At 38.2% G+C, this 16,708-nt stretch overlaps 1 protein-coding gene and 1 non-coding gene across 8 annotated transcripts; one reads left to right on the top strand and one right to left on the bottom strand.

Annotated features, from left to right (window-relative positions):
• Window positions 1-89: 89 nt before the first annotated feature.
• LOC111335105 (proprotein convertase subtilisin/kexin type 6) lies at window positions 90-15,874 on the bottom strand. Of its 7 annotated transcripts, none has more exons than XM_088747917.1 (14): window positions 15,851-15,874; window positions 11,722-11,826; window positions 11,234-11,323; window positions 10,948-11,085; window positions 10,433-10,500; window positions 9,739-9,827; window positions 9,038-9,216; window positions 8,363-8,578; window positions 6,888-6,985; window positions 6,435-6,668; window positions 4,724-5,016; window positions 3,776-3,940; window positions 3,587-3,637; window positions 90-2,108 (listed from the first exon to the last, which is right to left on the bottom strand). In XM_088747917.1, the coding sequence occupies exons 1-14, from the start codon at window positions 15,869-15,871 to the stop codon at window positions 1,834-1,836; spliced, it is 2,022 nt and encodes a 673-aa protein (XP_088604043.1). In that variant the 5' UTR covers window positions 15,872-15,874; the 3' UTR covers window positions 90-1,833. The 7 variants fall into 7 exon arrangements, with proteins under 7 accessions (XP_088604043.1, XP_088604041.1, XP_088604046.1 ...); XM_088747915.1 differs by lacking the exon at window positions 15,851-15,874 and adding an exon at window positions 13,296-13,518; XM_088747920.1 differs by lacking the exon at window positions 15,851-15,874 and adding an exon at window positions 13,296-13,369 and having other exon boundaries at window positions 11,780-11,826.
• On the top strand, window positions 5,832-5,904 carry Trnat-ggu (transfer RNA threonine (anticodon GGU)). Its single transcript has one exon. It is a non-coding gene; the product is annotated as a tRNA-Thr (tRNA).
• Window positions 15,875-16,708: the final 834 nt, after the last annotated feature.

The following is a 16,708-nucleotide window of genomic DNA, read 5'->3' on the forward strand; positions in this document are numbered from 1 at the left end:
ACTTTTAGTAACTTTTAGTGTGGCGAAAAAAAAAATCACGAGAAAGTCGACGGATATGCCAAAACACACATTCAATAAATGAGTCAGAGCAGAGTAAACATTGAATTTTATTCACCATTCGTGGAATCCTTATCTTAAAGACAGGGATCCTCCTGTCAAATAATAATTTTAAATAATTTCTGACGCATATCAGGCGCACAAGTTATAATACCTAGCCCTTATGGGAACTGTAATTAAATAACGAAAATATAATTTTCTGAAGCACGTTTCACGGGGCTAGCATGATAACAAAAGATTAATTCTAAACCCAAAGTCTTGCCTTTCCTGCTCCTTTTTTCATTTTATTGCAAAGTTTAATCTTTAATTAATTAATTTAATTTAATTAATTTAAATTAATTAATTAACATTAATTAATGTTAGAGAATCAAGTACAGCAATGGAGACATCTAGAGAAAGTGCCGTGACTGAAAAATTTGTAAAGATCTGCTGTCGAGGTGCCATTAATACCTTTAAGTGAAACAAGCTGATCCATAAGGCAAATAAACGATGGAAACTGAAATTTTGAATGTTTCAACTTTGCGGGCCAGTTATTTACACGAAGTCTAAGCCAAACTACAGTTATACGCAAGCAGTGGGCCTCAGAGATTCTCTAAACGGGAGGGTTGATTTAACTAAATAAACGTCCTTCCACTATTAGCTTTTGGCCCTCTTACCACTATTCACAAAAATAAATGTTCAGATAGAAGGTTCGGCTAAAATGAAGATGGCTTGGAACACGCAATGGCTAAAATTTGTTTAAATAATTAGCCCTGCAAGTTAAAGAAATATGTAGCCTAAAATAGCAGCGGCTTGGCGATCTCGACACCTGCAAACTCGATGGAAGAATAATTATACATCATCATTTGCACGCGTCACCTTTTTTTCGGAATTGCTAGTTTTCTTTCCAAAAGCGTGTAAATAAATAAAAATTTAAATGCTCAACTTCAGAGTTGAATCTCATATTTCAACAGCTGTAGCTGAAATTCTGATCAGCCACATTAATTTCATGATACAATACAATAACCTAAAAGCCTTAAGAGACATTGACGTCCCGCAAAATATATTAAACAATTGTTACTTATAGCTTGTGATTATTCTCCCTCCAAAATAAATCCTTACTCTCTTTACACAAAATCATTTTCTTAATTGGGATATCAACCCACAATACAACTCAAGCATACATTGACGCAGCGTATTGTAGAATAATAATAATAATAATAATAATAATAATAATAATAATAATAAACGAATATTAAACAGGATAAACCCATCAGTACAAAATAATACTGTTCTCAAAGGGGTCCTATAAATACTAAAAAATGTAAAATGTACAAATGGAAAATACAGCCGTAAAAAGCGGTACTATAAAAAACTGCAAATAAAAATGTCCGTTGAATTTTTACCTAAATAAGACTCTGGAATTCAGTTTCCGGATCTCTAGTGGTAAACTGTTGTAAATAAGAGCACCTAACTATTGTAAATAAGAGCACTTCGTCGAACAAACTCCAGTTTCATTTTCGGAAGTTCAACTGATAAAAAAATGTTCCTCGTATAAATATCCTGATTTGTCCTTGTAAAATAGTTTTTAAAAGGCCTACATATATTACCAAGTAAGTAATCAAAATCAAATTCCTTTGGCTGGGGCTTAACATGTCAAAATTCAATCTGAAGTCTGAACGCCCATTAAACTAACATTAACCGTGTAATCTTCGAATTTTAAGTCAGTTGGAGACTCACAGTAACTGATTCATATAGAAGAATTAAAGTTTTGTTGAAGATGTAACCGAACAGCGATTATGTCCACGTCGATGCGGTGAGGGAGAGTGGCTTTCTATCATCATGCGCATGCGTGTTATTTTGATGTCCCTTAACATCACCTTTAATCAAGAAAGATTCCTGTTTCTCATCATCCTCTGTAAGTACTTGCTCCGTTTGTTGGTCGCCATTCTCCGCCTGGGCTTGCCTTTTCCTCCGACGACGCCAGCGCAGCAAACAGCAAATAATTATCCCCATCGACACAATGATACCAAGTGGAATCGTAGCAATGAGAAGATATTTCCGCCAAGATACTATAAAATATAATTTAAATAACCATAGTAATATAAGTGACAGGGACAATGAAAATGACAATTGTAAAGAGGGAACGATGTCAGCGTATTTGAGAATCTGCGCACCTACCCCTCCCCTCCCCTTACACAGGCAAAGTCAACTAATAGCATAGTAAGAGTTAACGTTGGGTTATGGGAGGGGTAGGTGCTCAGATATGGCAATGGTAAAGAGAGAACTAAGTCAGTATTTGAGGATCTGCGCACCTATCCCTCCCCTCCCCTTACGCAGGCAAAGTCAGACCAACACTCAAGGTCTTCAAAATAATTGAGAAGAATATGTTACCCTTCTATAACATCAAGAAATAGAGGTCCCATCTCCTGCAGGGTTAGGGGGTAGGAGACGTTAATTTCCCACACACGAGATTACTGTGTGATGGATGTCCTCCCGTGGGGTGGGATGGGTGGGTTGCAGAGTCCCATTTTAACCAGCATATGCTGAACTGGGCATCTCTGCTAAAATATGGTTGAATATAAGAGAATAAATTTTTTTTTTTATAAGGGGAATATATATATATATTACATTTACATAACTTAACAAGCTAAACTTAACTTAACTTAACTTAACTTAACTTAACTTAACTAACTTAACTAAACATAATCAACCACTACCTACAAATAGCATAGCTAGTCTCGGCGGGCAGTGTGTGGACGCTAAAACATCTTACACAAATTTCGATTCAACAAAAGATTCAATAAATATACAAGAAACAGAAATTAAATATTAAATCATTAATTTAAAAGCAGAAATGACAGTATGAGATAAAAATACAGAAATAGAAACACATGACAATAAATAGAAGAATACATAAGTTATACACTACTATTAACTGGATTTAACTTTTGACACATCATTGATTATTCGTTCTACGTCAACATAACTATCTTGAACTTGAAGATTTTGAAATAATATTGTTGTTAGCTTTTTCTTGAAAATATCTTTTGGAAGATTCCTTAAGTTTCGTGGGATGCTATTCCAAATTTTACAACCAATCCTTGAGAATGAGTTTTTATGCTGATTTAGCCTAGAATAGTTTATGTAACAGTTACCGGCAGATGAAGATCGGGTATTATGATTGTGTATTTGGTGGGAAAGAGTGAAAGAGTGATAAATAAATAAATAATAAATAATAAGTGAAAGAGTTGATAAATAAATAAATAAATAAATAAGTCAACTAATAACATAGTAAGAGTTAAAATTGGATTCTGGGAGGGGTAGGTGCTCAGATACTGACGTTTATCTAGATTTGGAACCTTGCGTTTTTTACTTCGACTCGACTCCACCCTGAAACACGTTTACCCTGTATCTTTACATACAACTGTCCATTGTTGCGATACATTAAGTTGTTTCACGGGCAGTTTGAAATTAACCAAGTAAAGGAGATCGAACAAGTGTTTTTTTAAACATGAAAATAAACGTAAAAAAGAGAAGATTATCCAACCTGGTGTAGTCTTTGGAACCTGTGTCCCCACTGTGATCATTTTTGTTGGCTCTGCGGTTGGAACAAAGTAAAAAAAATAAATAAATAAAGGCCACTGTCAGCAAGCGCTTTCTGAACTTTACTGACAAGGGAGAGAGGGGACGAAGAAAGTTTTTTTTAACAGTGAAAGAGGAGAGAATGTTATCCTACCTAGCGTAGTCTTTCGGATCTGTGTCCGCATGGTTGTTGTTGTTGGCTCTGCGGTTAAGGAAGTTTTCAGGGTTGCCTGAAACCGAGTCACGTTCTCTCGCGTTAGGTTTCCCCGTGGGTCTGAAATTGTTCCGTACAAAATTAGCGACCAACTGTAAAGTGTACCTACAAGACAAAATAAAGAGCATGCCGTGGTCAGTAAGAGGCTGTGGAAAAGCAAGTGAAAACGTCCCACCTAAAACTGGAAAGATCCGAGGATATACCCCACGTGATATTCCCCAATTTGTCACCCTTACGTCTCCTACGATAAAAGCGTTCGTTTAATTCAAGAAGGGTGACATATTTGTTTGTTCAGAAAGTCGTACCAGTGAACACCGAAAAGAAAACCTTCCACACTGCAAAAGCTTTCTGATTCTTTGTATCTAATTTTTATATTTTTACATTTTCGAAGTGAACATTTTTATTGTTTAGCTTTTAGTATCAGTGTAGAGTTGAATTTCTAACATTTAATTGTAATGCGCAAATGAAAATTCTTATATCGATAATTGCGCAATATAAGTCTATAAATTATCAAATTATTATTACTGAAAACTCTAAGCTGTTCGTAAACATTTTTCCCGATTGTTGCAAAATATAGCCTTTATTTGGCGCGAAAATATACTCGTACATTGTCCTTAGACATTACCTGTTCCTTGAAGCTCACTGTTTCCCCCGAGTTTCGCTCTTGGAAAACTGTTCGCCCCTCGATACAGATAACGCCTTCGGACAAATCTCCGTGCTTATTTTTGCGCTAGATGGAGGCTATTGTTTACATAAACAGTTGACTGTCACGATTTTTAACATAAAAAGGTTCCCACTACGCGAGACAAACTATACTAAATGGTAGTATAGTATTCATAGTATCATCAACAAGTACATCCAAATGTAGTATGAATGCCCCGCATCTACCTTTACTAGGAATGTTTTTGTCAAAATCATCAATATTCAGCTCCCATGATCCCGTCGGGTCTTCTCCCCAGTGAAACAGAGTTGTAATAATCCAGTCAGTCAAGTTTCTATAACCTGTTATGTTATCGATGACGCGTTTTCGAGTCAGCGGTGACACTGTACCACTCGGTGCTGTTAACTGCAACGACAAGTCTCCACGGCGAGAGAAATCGAGATTTAGCCTGATCTGAACATGTTCGAGGAATTTAATTTTGCAATCGCTAAATCGTATGGAAACTGTACTTGGGATTGATCTGAAAATTGAAAGAAAATCGTGTTATCTTGTGCTCTGAACAGCTTGGCCCAACGGGTCCAAGGTAAATGACCTTTGACCATGTATTTTAGTGCTACGCAGAAAGGTAGCACCAGCAACGACTGCAAAAAATTCTATTGAGAAGCCTGTTTTGATGCTTAAATGAGAGGCCATTCTCCGTATTCTCTTTCCGAATTTATTGGACTGCCTAATTGGTGAGCCCACGTTCTGCACGCGAGACAGTACAGCTGGAGTTCGGCAAACGGAGTCGAGGCTATTTTCGTTTGGTTTTTTCTTTTTCTTTTTTTTTCCCAACCATTTTCACTGCATTATTGCAGTAGGGTAGGACTAGAACGGAACATATGCGAACCATGCGAGTAGTCCACCCCATAAATCCCACCAATCCCACCCCAGGGGAGGACATCCATCACACAGTAATCTCGTGTGTGGGAAATTAACGTCTCCTACCCCAGCCCTGCAGGAGACGGGACCTCCATTTATTCGTCCCTATCCGAGAAGACTAGAATATCTAACCATTTCTTGAAGTTATAGAAAGGTAGCAAATTCTTCTCAATTATTTTAAGACCTTAAGTGTTGGTCCAGTTAACTTGCTACAGTTAACTTGCTACAGTTAACTTGCCCTATCACCCACCGTTAAGTTCTAATTCCCGCTGCAGAAAATATGAAATATTCTCCCACCCTAAGGGAAATTCTGTTTTTACATCATCTCGGTAAACATTCGAATTTTCCTTTCTTTTGGCCGTCAGAAATTTTAAATTGAAACAACTCAAAATGACCAATGACCAGCTCACAGTTGGCTTGTTAGCTCAGTTGGTAGAGCACTGCACCGGTATAGCAGAGGTCGTGGGTTCGAATCCCACACAGGCCTGAATTTTTTCTGGCCTTTTATTTCACTACTGCTTGAGTAGCATTCAAAACTGCGAAGATCGCTCTAATACTAATTTCTTTAACCGCAGTTCACACGTATGATTTTCATATATTCGCAAACGTTGTAACAACTCGAGCGTATTTCCTATTCGTAATTGGCACAAAAACAAAAGTTATCTTTATAAAAGTGGACTCGATTTGCGTTCATATTTGGTGAAAAATGAGGTGTCAGAAATTAGTCCTAAATAAGCTCCGAGTTGTGCTTTGAGCACCCATACTGACTTGATCTTGCTTGAGAAGAAGACGATTGGAGAATACTTCTATGAGCTGAAAACCAAGCAATGGTGAATACGTTGAAAAATAGACTGCACTTCAGCAAGTTGCCGAGAGAACTAGAGAAGAGTGTAGAAAGTTTCAAAGTTGATTTTTGGAGGATTTATCTGCGCAATTTATGCTTCGTTAGTTATCATTATGTGCGTAATATCTCATTTGTTTCATAAGGCTAGATATTATCGTCGAAGCGTACAGTACTTGTTTGAGTCGGTGCCATTCATCTCGCATCTCAACTGCAGAGGCACTGTCGTCCAGTTCTTGGCTAAGGTAACCATCCTGCCAGCGTCCATCAGCCCAAAGCCATAAAACTTGCTTACGTAAAAACCTGCTTTGTTTTCCAACCAATGTCCATGTTCGAGCCAGACCCCACCCGGCGCTGCTCTCGCACTGTGGGCTATAATGTGTTGAAGGTCACGCCATGTTAGGTTACGGCTGGAAGAAAAGACAGACCAAGCTAGAATTGCAAAGTATGAGAAACGCAAATTTTCCTGGTTAACTTTGTATACATGTTTTGCACATTCCACTATATGAAGTAAGGTCGCATTCTAGGAGCGCAAAGGCATCCGGACATAAAAAAGCAAGCAAGAGTGATACGGCACTCCTACTGTATTTTCGTGGTTCACGTAATTAAACTTGACACTGTAAACTTACTTTGCTTGAAGAGTGAGTGCAATCAGGCCTGATGCCATGGCGGTAGCCGCCGACGTGCCTCCAAAGTCATTCACACATGTTGTGCTGTCAACAGTTATCTGCAAGTATCCAAAAAAAACCAACGTCAAAACAAAGCAAAACAAAACAAAAGATAAAAACAGTAATTCAAAATTGTTGACGATCATCCGTAAACCGCTTTATGTTTGTGTTGCCCTTCAATTAATATGAGGGACCTTAAGCAAATCACGACGTCAACGTTAGCAGGCACGTGACAATGGGCAGAACGATAGCTCAGCCCGTGCGTTTTAAAAGTTTGTAAATCTCATAGATGTCCCCAGCAAAACAACAATCAACAAAATTTGCTTGGTCAGAGAACGGGAACCCTGACGGTGAATTATGTAACTTTTCATTTGGAACTCAACGCTGCTCATAGTTGAGGTGTGGCGCCGAAAGAGACGGCGAACACGTTCAGCCATAAGCACGGTTTCAAAGGGTGGATAACGCTACCCGCTGGATAATTCTTTATCTGGTGGGGATGGCACAGTATGTTTTGGTAACACTTATCCGCTGGATAATTCTTTATCTGGTGGGGATGGCACAGTATGTTTTGGTAACACTTATCCGCTGGATAATTCTTTATCTGGTGGGGTTGGCACAGTATGTTTTAGTAACACTTATCCGTTGGATAATTCTCTATCTGGTGGGGATGGCATAGTATGTTTTGGTAACACTTATCCGCTGGATAATTCTTTATCTGGTGGGGATGGCACAGTATGGTTTGGTAACACTTATCCGCTGGAAAATTCTTTATCTGGTGGGGATGGCACAGTATGTTTTGGTAACACTTATCCGCTGGATAATTCTTTATCTGGTGGGGATGGCACAGTATGTTTTGGTAACACTTATCCGCTGGATAATTCTTTATCTGGTGGGGATGGCATAGTATGTTTTGGTAACACTTATCCGCTGGATAATTCTTTACCTGGTGTGGATGGCACAGTATGTTTTGGTAACACTTATCTGCTAGATAGAATTTATCCGGTTGATAGAGTTATCCTCCCTTTGAACAAATGGGTCCTGACTGCTAATAGTCACTATTAAGCTCTCAGGACGGCCACGCCAGGGAAGACGTCGATTAAAAAATCAATTTATATCTTAAGTTGGAATTTCGCGAATGGCAGGATGTGTAGACGTTCTCTTACGGCGCCGCTCCTAAACTTCAGCTTACGTTATGCAAGCAGCGTTGAGTTCCAAATGGAAACTTTGAAAATATATCTGCCGACGTGGTTCCCTTATCAGACCGCTAACACTTTGGTGATTTCACGATGCTATTTTGCAGAGGACGGCTAAGAAATGTGAAAAGTTTTAAAACACGCGTGCCAAGCTAGTTTTTTGCTCATTAGATCTTTTATTTTTCTCGTCCTCTTTGCCGTGGTTTATTTAAGGTTTCAAGAAACTCTGTATGCTCATCTTACCACGGTTCCTTTTCCCACGAGTGAATCCCTGCTGAAGGTGGTGGCCATGATTCCAGGACATTCCTCAGCATAGCTGGGACGGGATCCATCTTTGTTCACACCGTTGATGGCGATGGTGTAGATACTATTCACATAACCATTATATGCACAACTGTCTCCCGTTAGGCCGCCATTACCAGCTGAAAACGTGTAGATAGCACCCAGGCCACCACGACCCTGGAATGAAATAAAACAAAGTGCGGGTGATGAAGTTAGTTCTTGTAACTGCCAGTTTGCGGTGAGTCACGGCGGAAACAATTCTTGGATAGAATTACTTTTGAAGCAAAAAGAAATTAACGCGTGAATTAAGCGTGGACCTTTTTGTGCCTCACAATCAAAGTTCGTTTTATGACCATGGCTATCGAGGTTTCCCTCAAAATTACTAGTAGTTCATTCACGTACACATTTTCACCTCTGACAAAAATTCGACTTGGCAGCTTCAGAAATCAGACTGAAAGGTCTTAAACAATCGTGCATTTAAGCTAAGCATCGAAAATCTTATGAATATCAAATGAAGCTATTAAGAGCTCCAGCTCAAAGGAAATACGGGCTTGGGCTTGGAGAACGCAGCAAATATCGATAAAGAAACAGCAATTCTTGTAAAGCGCCGTCGAATTACGAACTGAAATTTTTTACCTTCACTATTCCGTGTTTTAGAGCTTTAGTGGTCAGTGGTCCAGGACCTTTTACTTGCCACCCCATGTCCCCAGGCCCCCAGCTGTTGGAGTAAATGTCAATGCTATTCAGTTCATGGACCAAGGCTTTGGATTCCCATGCGTCGGTCGAAGTGATATCTTTATCAAAAAGGCGAATTCCTAGAACAGTGATAAAAATAAGTATATCAATGGTTACAATTCCAAGCGAACACAATTGTGAAGAAAATGTAAAATAGCGGAGTTTTTAAAAGTTACCGCGCAGTTTTAGAACCACATATCTAAGAAAACATGGTAACCCATTCTGCTCAGAAATTTGGTGGTAGGGTGATAGCAAAACCTCAGTCTATGAATAAAACTGCATTTCACAAGCTGTATAGTGGGCACAAAGTCGTGCAATACTGATGTTGTAGTAATTATATCAAAAGTTTATGAGAAAAAAAAAATACCTATAACCTTTAAACTCCCAAGATCTGATTATTAACTCTCCCCTCTGGCTGCTACACATTTCCTTGTAAATTGGTTATAAGAATTTGGTGTTCAATCAAGGTAACAACTTCTACCTGATAAGTTTGAGTATTCTCATTACCTGTTTGCTGGATCATGTATGGAAAACATAGGGAGAAGTTACATGTTAATCACTACTGGGAATTAAAGGTTAAGAAATCATTGATCAGTTATTACCTGCAACTGTAGCCTTGTAGGCCAATCCTACCCCACAGATTCCATTATCAGCTGCTCCAGCTATGATACCAGCACATCTATTACCATGACTGGGAAAGAATCACAATTGAGAATAAGATATTTGTAGATGTACATGGTAATACTTTGGTCAAGTTTTTCCCCCCATGATAGCAAGGCGGTGGTTCACTATGATTTAGTTGCAAGATGATACATCACATGTAGTTTGACACCAACTAAAGGAATTTTTTTGAAGAATACAGATTGAACCACCCAAAAGCCTCACTACCAATTTGATGATATAAGTTTAGAAATAGGGGTGACTTAAAATAGGCATAACCTTTGTGCATGGGTTCATCAAGGAATTTTGATAGATGTGTCCAAACTTAAAAGACAATTTTTTTACACTACATGTATAGTCTAGTAAACAAGTTAAGAATTATTACAAGACAAGCAAACTAAGAATATTTTATATTGGCTAATAACATGCAATCCTGCTGTTGCAAGAAATTTGGTGTCAGACATTTCTTGAAATCCAAGGCCTGGTGGGAGGGGAGCAGGCCCTCTCCCCAACCCTTTTCTCTCTCTGATTCCACCACTTCATGAAGACTCAGGTAGCACGTTTAAGTGTATTTTTGAAATTTAAGGTACACTTTTTCCACAATACTGTCCAACAAAGCCATTTATGTGCACTTACCCTACTCCTTTTTTCTCTGAAGGATTTACATCATTACCATCCACATAATCATAACTTAATGTTAAGTTCTTAAATGAAACAAAACAAAGTCAATAAATGATAAAAAAGTTACACATGAATATATAGGTTAGAATAATCATAGCTCTAAAGCTGGGGTCAGATGACTTAAGCTATCAAGCCGCTAATGATGCCATAAACAATGATGGCCTAATGATGCATCGCAGCACAATCACAGTCCTTTCCTTCCCAATTATCATACCATTACTTCCTACAAAATTCTCACCAACTGCCATTCACTATAATGTCATATGTTAGTTCTGAGAATGCAGAAACACCATACAGTAACTGACTGCAAGTTTTGATGATGCAATTTGGGAGTTCTGATTGACTAAAAGCCACCTGGATAAGTCACTCCATCATAGCTACATGTATGTATTTCATCAAATAAAGAGTTTTTCACTCCTACTAGGCCGTCAATAATTAAAAACAATGATTTTGTGAAATAATGTATTTACATAGTTGGGTGATAGTTCAGGAAGACTGCCATCAACTCCATCGTCAACCACTGCCACCCAAATTCCTTTCCCTGTGTAGCCTGCTTTCCAAGCTGACAAAATATTGTATGTTGGCTCAGTAGATCCAGCAGGCCTCTTCTAATAAAGAAAAAAAAAACAGCTCCTTTAAAAAATATTGTTCATATTTGAGACATTATATCGTAGACACTAAAGGGATGTAAAATTGTTAAATTAATGACCTAAACTGGTTTGAAAGAGAGCAAAAAAGCTATAAGAAGGAACTTACAATGTACCACTGCTCATCAAACCTTGGATCACTCAAACTTTTGGAAAAAAGTTCGTACTTTTTCTCTTTCTGGTGCATAAACCATTCTACCTGTAAATGATAAAGAAATTAAGTAAACATAAAAACTTATTTTTAAGGCTTAAGAAAAAGGGCTGTCAAAAAATTTTGAAATAGCACCAAAATAAGGAAATAGAGAAGGCCACAAAGTTCTTTCGTCAATTACATGCAAGACTGAGAACTACCTAGAGAAAATGTTCCAATATCCAGCTCAAAGAAGCAAATTCTGAACATGGAATCAATTCACACATCTGAACCTGTTACTGATAAATTGTGTCTGGAGGTTGCTGTTTTGTCCATCATCCTGATATGATTTAAGAAGCATCTACACTTGGTGGGTTTGTTGAGTACAATGGTAGGTGACTATCAAAATTCAGGTCCAAATACTCAGCCCTTATCCATATTGCCAAATTATTGTGATGATGATTTACCTGTGGTTCAAATTCCAGCTTTCTGTCAATCTCTAATGATAATTGGGTCTTAACTGACCTGTTCTTCAACTCAGGTCTTTTGAAGACATGGTAATCCTGAAAGAGCTGAAGACATGATAAAATATCAAGATTAAAACTGTCATCCCAGTAATAAATTCCTCTTATTAACTGAGTTCAAAGTCTGTTCTGTAAGTTATATACTATGTTTTTTCCACTTGGTGCAAGTGCAAAGTAAGTGCAAAGCAAATAAATCTGTGTGCAAAAACAAGGTTCTGTAACTCACGGTATGGACAGAGAACACAAGGTTAATCAAAAGTATAACAAAATTCTCAAACATGATAAGGTATCACCAGGCTGATTTGAACATTAATAGGACAGTATATGCACCATGCTTGTAATTGGACAGTGTAAAAGGGTAATTGACACATCATGCCTGTGTAAGTGAACAGTGTGTGTGCATGCACATGTCTTGCATTTTGCCTAATTAATTGTTGCATTTTTATGAAAAACATATAATTGAAGTATAGTTTCTTTCTCAGATTTTGTCAGCGTCTAGCTTAACCGGTAACATTAACAGCACTTCTTGTCATCCAAATCAGACTCCTGCTTCACGGTTGTCTGATTTTGTTAATCACTTGGATCATTACAGATTGAATAGGACTTCTAATTTGGATAATTATATCAACAAAGTTGAAATGGTAAATTGGTCACCGTAACGATTACAAAAGCTGACATTTCAAGCGTTAGCCCTTCGTCTTTCGCTCCAATGAAGGGCTAACACTCGAAATGTCAGCTTTTGTAATCGCTATGATGGCCAATTTACTATTTCAACTTTGTTGATATATCCAAATTATTTCGTTACCCCCACTGACGCAGCCCCAAACAGTTTCTTTAGAAACTATCAGCCTTTATTCATGAATAGGACTCCACTCAGTCTTATTACCACTTTTACCATTATTAACAAGATATTTATGGTATCTTTGGATTCAAATAGAGGGGTGGGATTTCAATTCAAAAAATAATTCTTTGTCTCAATTAAGTGAGCCATACAGTGAAATACAGCCTGCTAAATAGACCAATTACAGCATTGCACAAAACAATTGAGAGATATAATAAATAAGCACTTATTCACTTGAATCGACTAAATCTGCAACAAATATCATAAGAGATTTCTAGCAATTTGTCTCTTATGTTTCATGATTCAACATTTTCAGAGCCTTCTATTCTTAAAACCTATAAACATAAAATGGTAATATTTTCCTTCAAAATTTTAAATTTGAACAAATAGTTACAATCACTGCTCTAAACAGGGAACCCAATGTTTTTCTTCTTACCCAACGAAGGAAAAAAAACGTTGAAAGATAATTCTGGATAATAATTATTAATGAAACTCTAGCACGAAACCATGTCTACGAAATCATAAAAATTCATTTGCACGACGAGTAAGTACGTGAGAAATATTACCCCCATTACCGTATGTGCAGCTGAAGAAGTTATAAACTACACTTTTGCGTATCTAGCTCAAATTATCACAAACATCAGCTACTTCAGCGTTCTACCAGGTCAGTACGTACATGTTTGTCATAGGAGAAACCATATTTTTCGGCTAACTCCTTGGCTTCTCGCTGACCACCACGAACTTTCACGGCCCAGAAATTAGTAAAAATCTCCCTGGCACAAATGTCACGAAAATAGAGAAAAATTAGCAGCAAGATAGAACACAAGGACCAAGCCATTAAGACACTTCCGCAATGATTTTGCTCCTGTCTTCGCTCCTGTTCACAAGATTGGACTGAGTGACCTGGCCCTAACCTCCTCCGAGTGTTTAATATGTCCTGGCGACGATAAGCTTTCACGGAAGTCGCAGAAGTTTAAAGTAACTTTCACCGAAAAGAGTTATTAAAAGTTTAATGAGACTGATTGATAACAAAAAAAGAAAAAGAAATAAATAAGAAGAAATTGAAGACGCGTTATCTCCAACCTCATCAGAATATTGGCTCTGCATAAGACTTCGGGAAGTAAATGACTGTATGGAAATCATGTGAACTTCAGGTTAAGAAATAAATATCAAAGTGATCTTCGCAGTAATTAATAAACACTACTTGAGTAGTAGTGAAAATAAGGCCTGAAACAAATTCAGGCCTGTACGGGACTTGAACCCAGGACCTCTGCGATATCGGTGCAATGTTCTACCAACTGAGGAAACAAGCCAACTCAGATACACCCGTGAGGTGATAAATAACTGACTGTAGTCAGATGAAAATAATATATGTGAACTTTCTTAACCCGCTTTTTACAAGTTAGCAAAATATTTCGAAAAAGCGTTTGTATTACTGCTTGGCTTACGCCTTGAAAGACCCTCAAAAAAGTCTTAGCTTACAATTTAGCAAACTGGCCACTGGAACTATGAGATATTCCTGGGTCCAAAATCCATAAGTCTAACGAGATAGACAAAGCTGTTAAAAAAGTACAAGAAGCACTTAGCGTCTAATATTCCCCGAAGTAATAGGTCGATCAGTTCGAAGCTTCGACGTCTTTCCCTGGGCGTTTAAACTTTTGAAGATGGGTTTGTTTGAATTCCCGCTTCCCCGAGGCTGAAATTGTGGTCAGATGCCCATCCAATTTTTGGCGCCGAAGGGCAACATCAGCGACGAGACTTTCAACGCATCGATCAAGCCTTAAAACCTAGACTTTGTAGACCTTTTCCTCCGAGCCATTCACAGGCGAAAGTAAACTCTTTACCTTAACACCTCTATATTCAACGATAAACCTACCTAAATCGTAACAGTAAACGCGATACTGCTTTAAAACATAAATCTTTAAAGTGATCGAGTTCAGACCCAGGTTTCAGTGAACGAAGAAAGATATTGGAAACGATGTTAATTTGTTAATGTCCATTTTATCTGCCTTTTTCATTTCCCTTTTTAGGTTTTCGTCCACGAGGTTTTCAAATTCAAACGCTTGCCCTGTAGTCCGTGTCCTGAAAAGTCAGATCGAGTGGCTTTCATAATACCCCTAGGGAACTTGGCGCGGGAATTCCGATGGCAATTCTGTTGCCCACCGATTCCTCCCTCTCCCAATGAACTTCCCTTCCGAAAAGATCAACCAAACTGCACACCGACCAACGTGATTTGTTAAGCTTACTTTCCGCACGGTGTTACACGCAATTTTTAACCCTTTTCACTTTTAGTATATACGTCTCCTCGAATTTGACTTTTGTTCCCTAGCTTCGACAAAATCTACTTTGTCCTGAACGAAATATTCAAATTGTGCGTAGACGCATGTGAATGAAATGGTCAGCTTGCTGAGATTTGTCGTCGCTAAGACTCCTGGCTTCCAAATAAAATTCAGAACCTGCAGTGAACTACTGCGATCAGTCAAAATGCAAAATGGTTGGAATTTGCGCGATTAACAACAGAAAACAAATTTTGTTATTTATCAGCACTGAGCCTCTACTTTCACCCAACTTTCAGGTATCTCAAATCTATTTCTCATTGCCATAAGACAAACCGAAAAACCAGTGTTCCTCAGAGGGTTAAAGTACTAATGATGCCATGCTTGTCCATGCCCAGTCCATGTTTTAGTATCAGCATGAAATTTGTTCATTTATTACATCCATCCATCCATTTTAATCGGATTTATTTTCGCTCGGTCAATGAAACGGTCAACACCATAACCAATCAAAATTCAAGGTTTGTTTAAGCAAATCTATAATCATATTTCGTTAGTAAAGAAACTAGTTTCAGTGTCTCAGATTTGAAGCAAACTTGCAACAGGGCGGAATCTGCCATAACCCACTAGGCCGGGAAATGATTGATTATACCATATATACCGGTCATGTTTAGGTAGCCTATATAGATAGCTGTAATAAAAACAAAGAGGTTGGAGTCTCAAACATCAAAATCTTTTGTCTTGAATGAATCTCATAGGTTCGGTTATTGGGCCCGAATTGGAGCTGTCAACTATTTTCCGAGTGTATGAAATGATTGCTCTTGTGGTCGTTGGAGATAATCCAAAGGTTTTTAGGATTAGTATAATGGAAAGTTCAAAATGCCATTGAGATGGAATTTAACAACTCCTCACTCTACCGAGAAAATTATAATCTCTGTTTATAATCTCTTGACTCTACCTGTTCCATATTAAATCTCATCTTCCCTGGCTCTGGAAGAGATGAATCCAGTTTAGATACATAGCAGGCACGTGCTGATGGTACTCGGTAAACAGTCTAAACAGACAAACCCTGAGGAAAGATGTATGATATAACTTCATTAGTTAGTTCATTCTAACTTTAGTACAAAATGCTGAACCGTGTATACAGTTTGGTAGTAGTTTTCTTTGAGATAAATTCGACTCTCGTGGTTGTGTTTTGCATGTCACGCGCGTCGTAAGAATAATTTTTCAGACGGTTGCGAAAGAGACTGGGTAAACTTTGAGGTGAATGAAATATTATTGTGTTTGTTCGGGTGATGTTATTAATGTGCGTGATGCAGTCAATCTAATTCCGTGAAAGAAGAGTACAGTTAGGCTTAGATACAAAACAATTATCTGGATATCTCACGTAATATTCAACAGATGTTGTCTGTCTCATTTTACCAAAGGGCTAGTCTGCTACACAGCCGTTCTTAGGGTCGTCACGCAACGCTCCTCACGAGTTCGTGGGAAGGAGCGTTGCGTGACGACCCTAAGAACGGCTGTGTAGCAGACTACCAAAGGGCGGAAGGTTATGAATATATTAGAGTTCTTTTTCAGTGACATTTTATCGATTTTGGATAAGAAAAACCGATTACAATTAACAAATGGTAAACACCACAGCGTACACTATTGAGTTATGGATGCACGCAGGAGGTTGCTAAGCACGAAAGAAGCGTAAGAGTCGCTCGAGGCGATAGCCGAGAGCGACTCTAGCTTCTTCAGTGCTTAGCAAACCTCCCAAGTGCATCCATAACTCAATAGTGTACGCTGTGGTGTTTACCATTTGTTTTATAAC

This window comes from Stylophora pistillata, chromosome 2 (genome assembly GCF_964205215.1).
Source record: "Stylophora pistillata chromosome 2, jaStyPist1.2, whole genome shotgun sequence".
In the NCBI taxonomy this organism is placed as follows: domain Eukaryota; kingdom Metazoa; phylum Cnidaria; class Anthozoa; order Scleractinia; family Pocilloporidae; genus Stylophora; species Stylophora pistillata.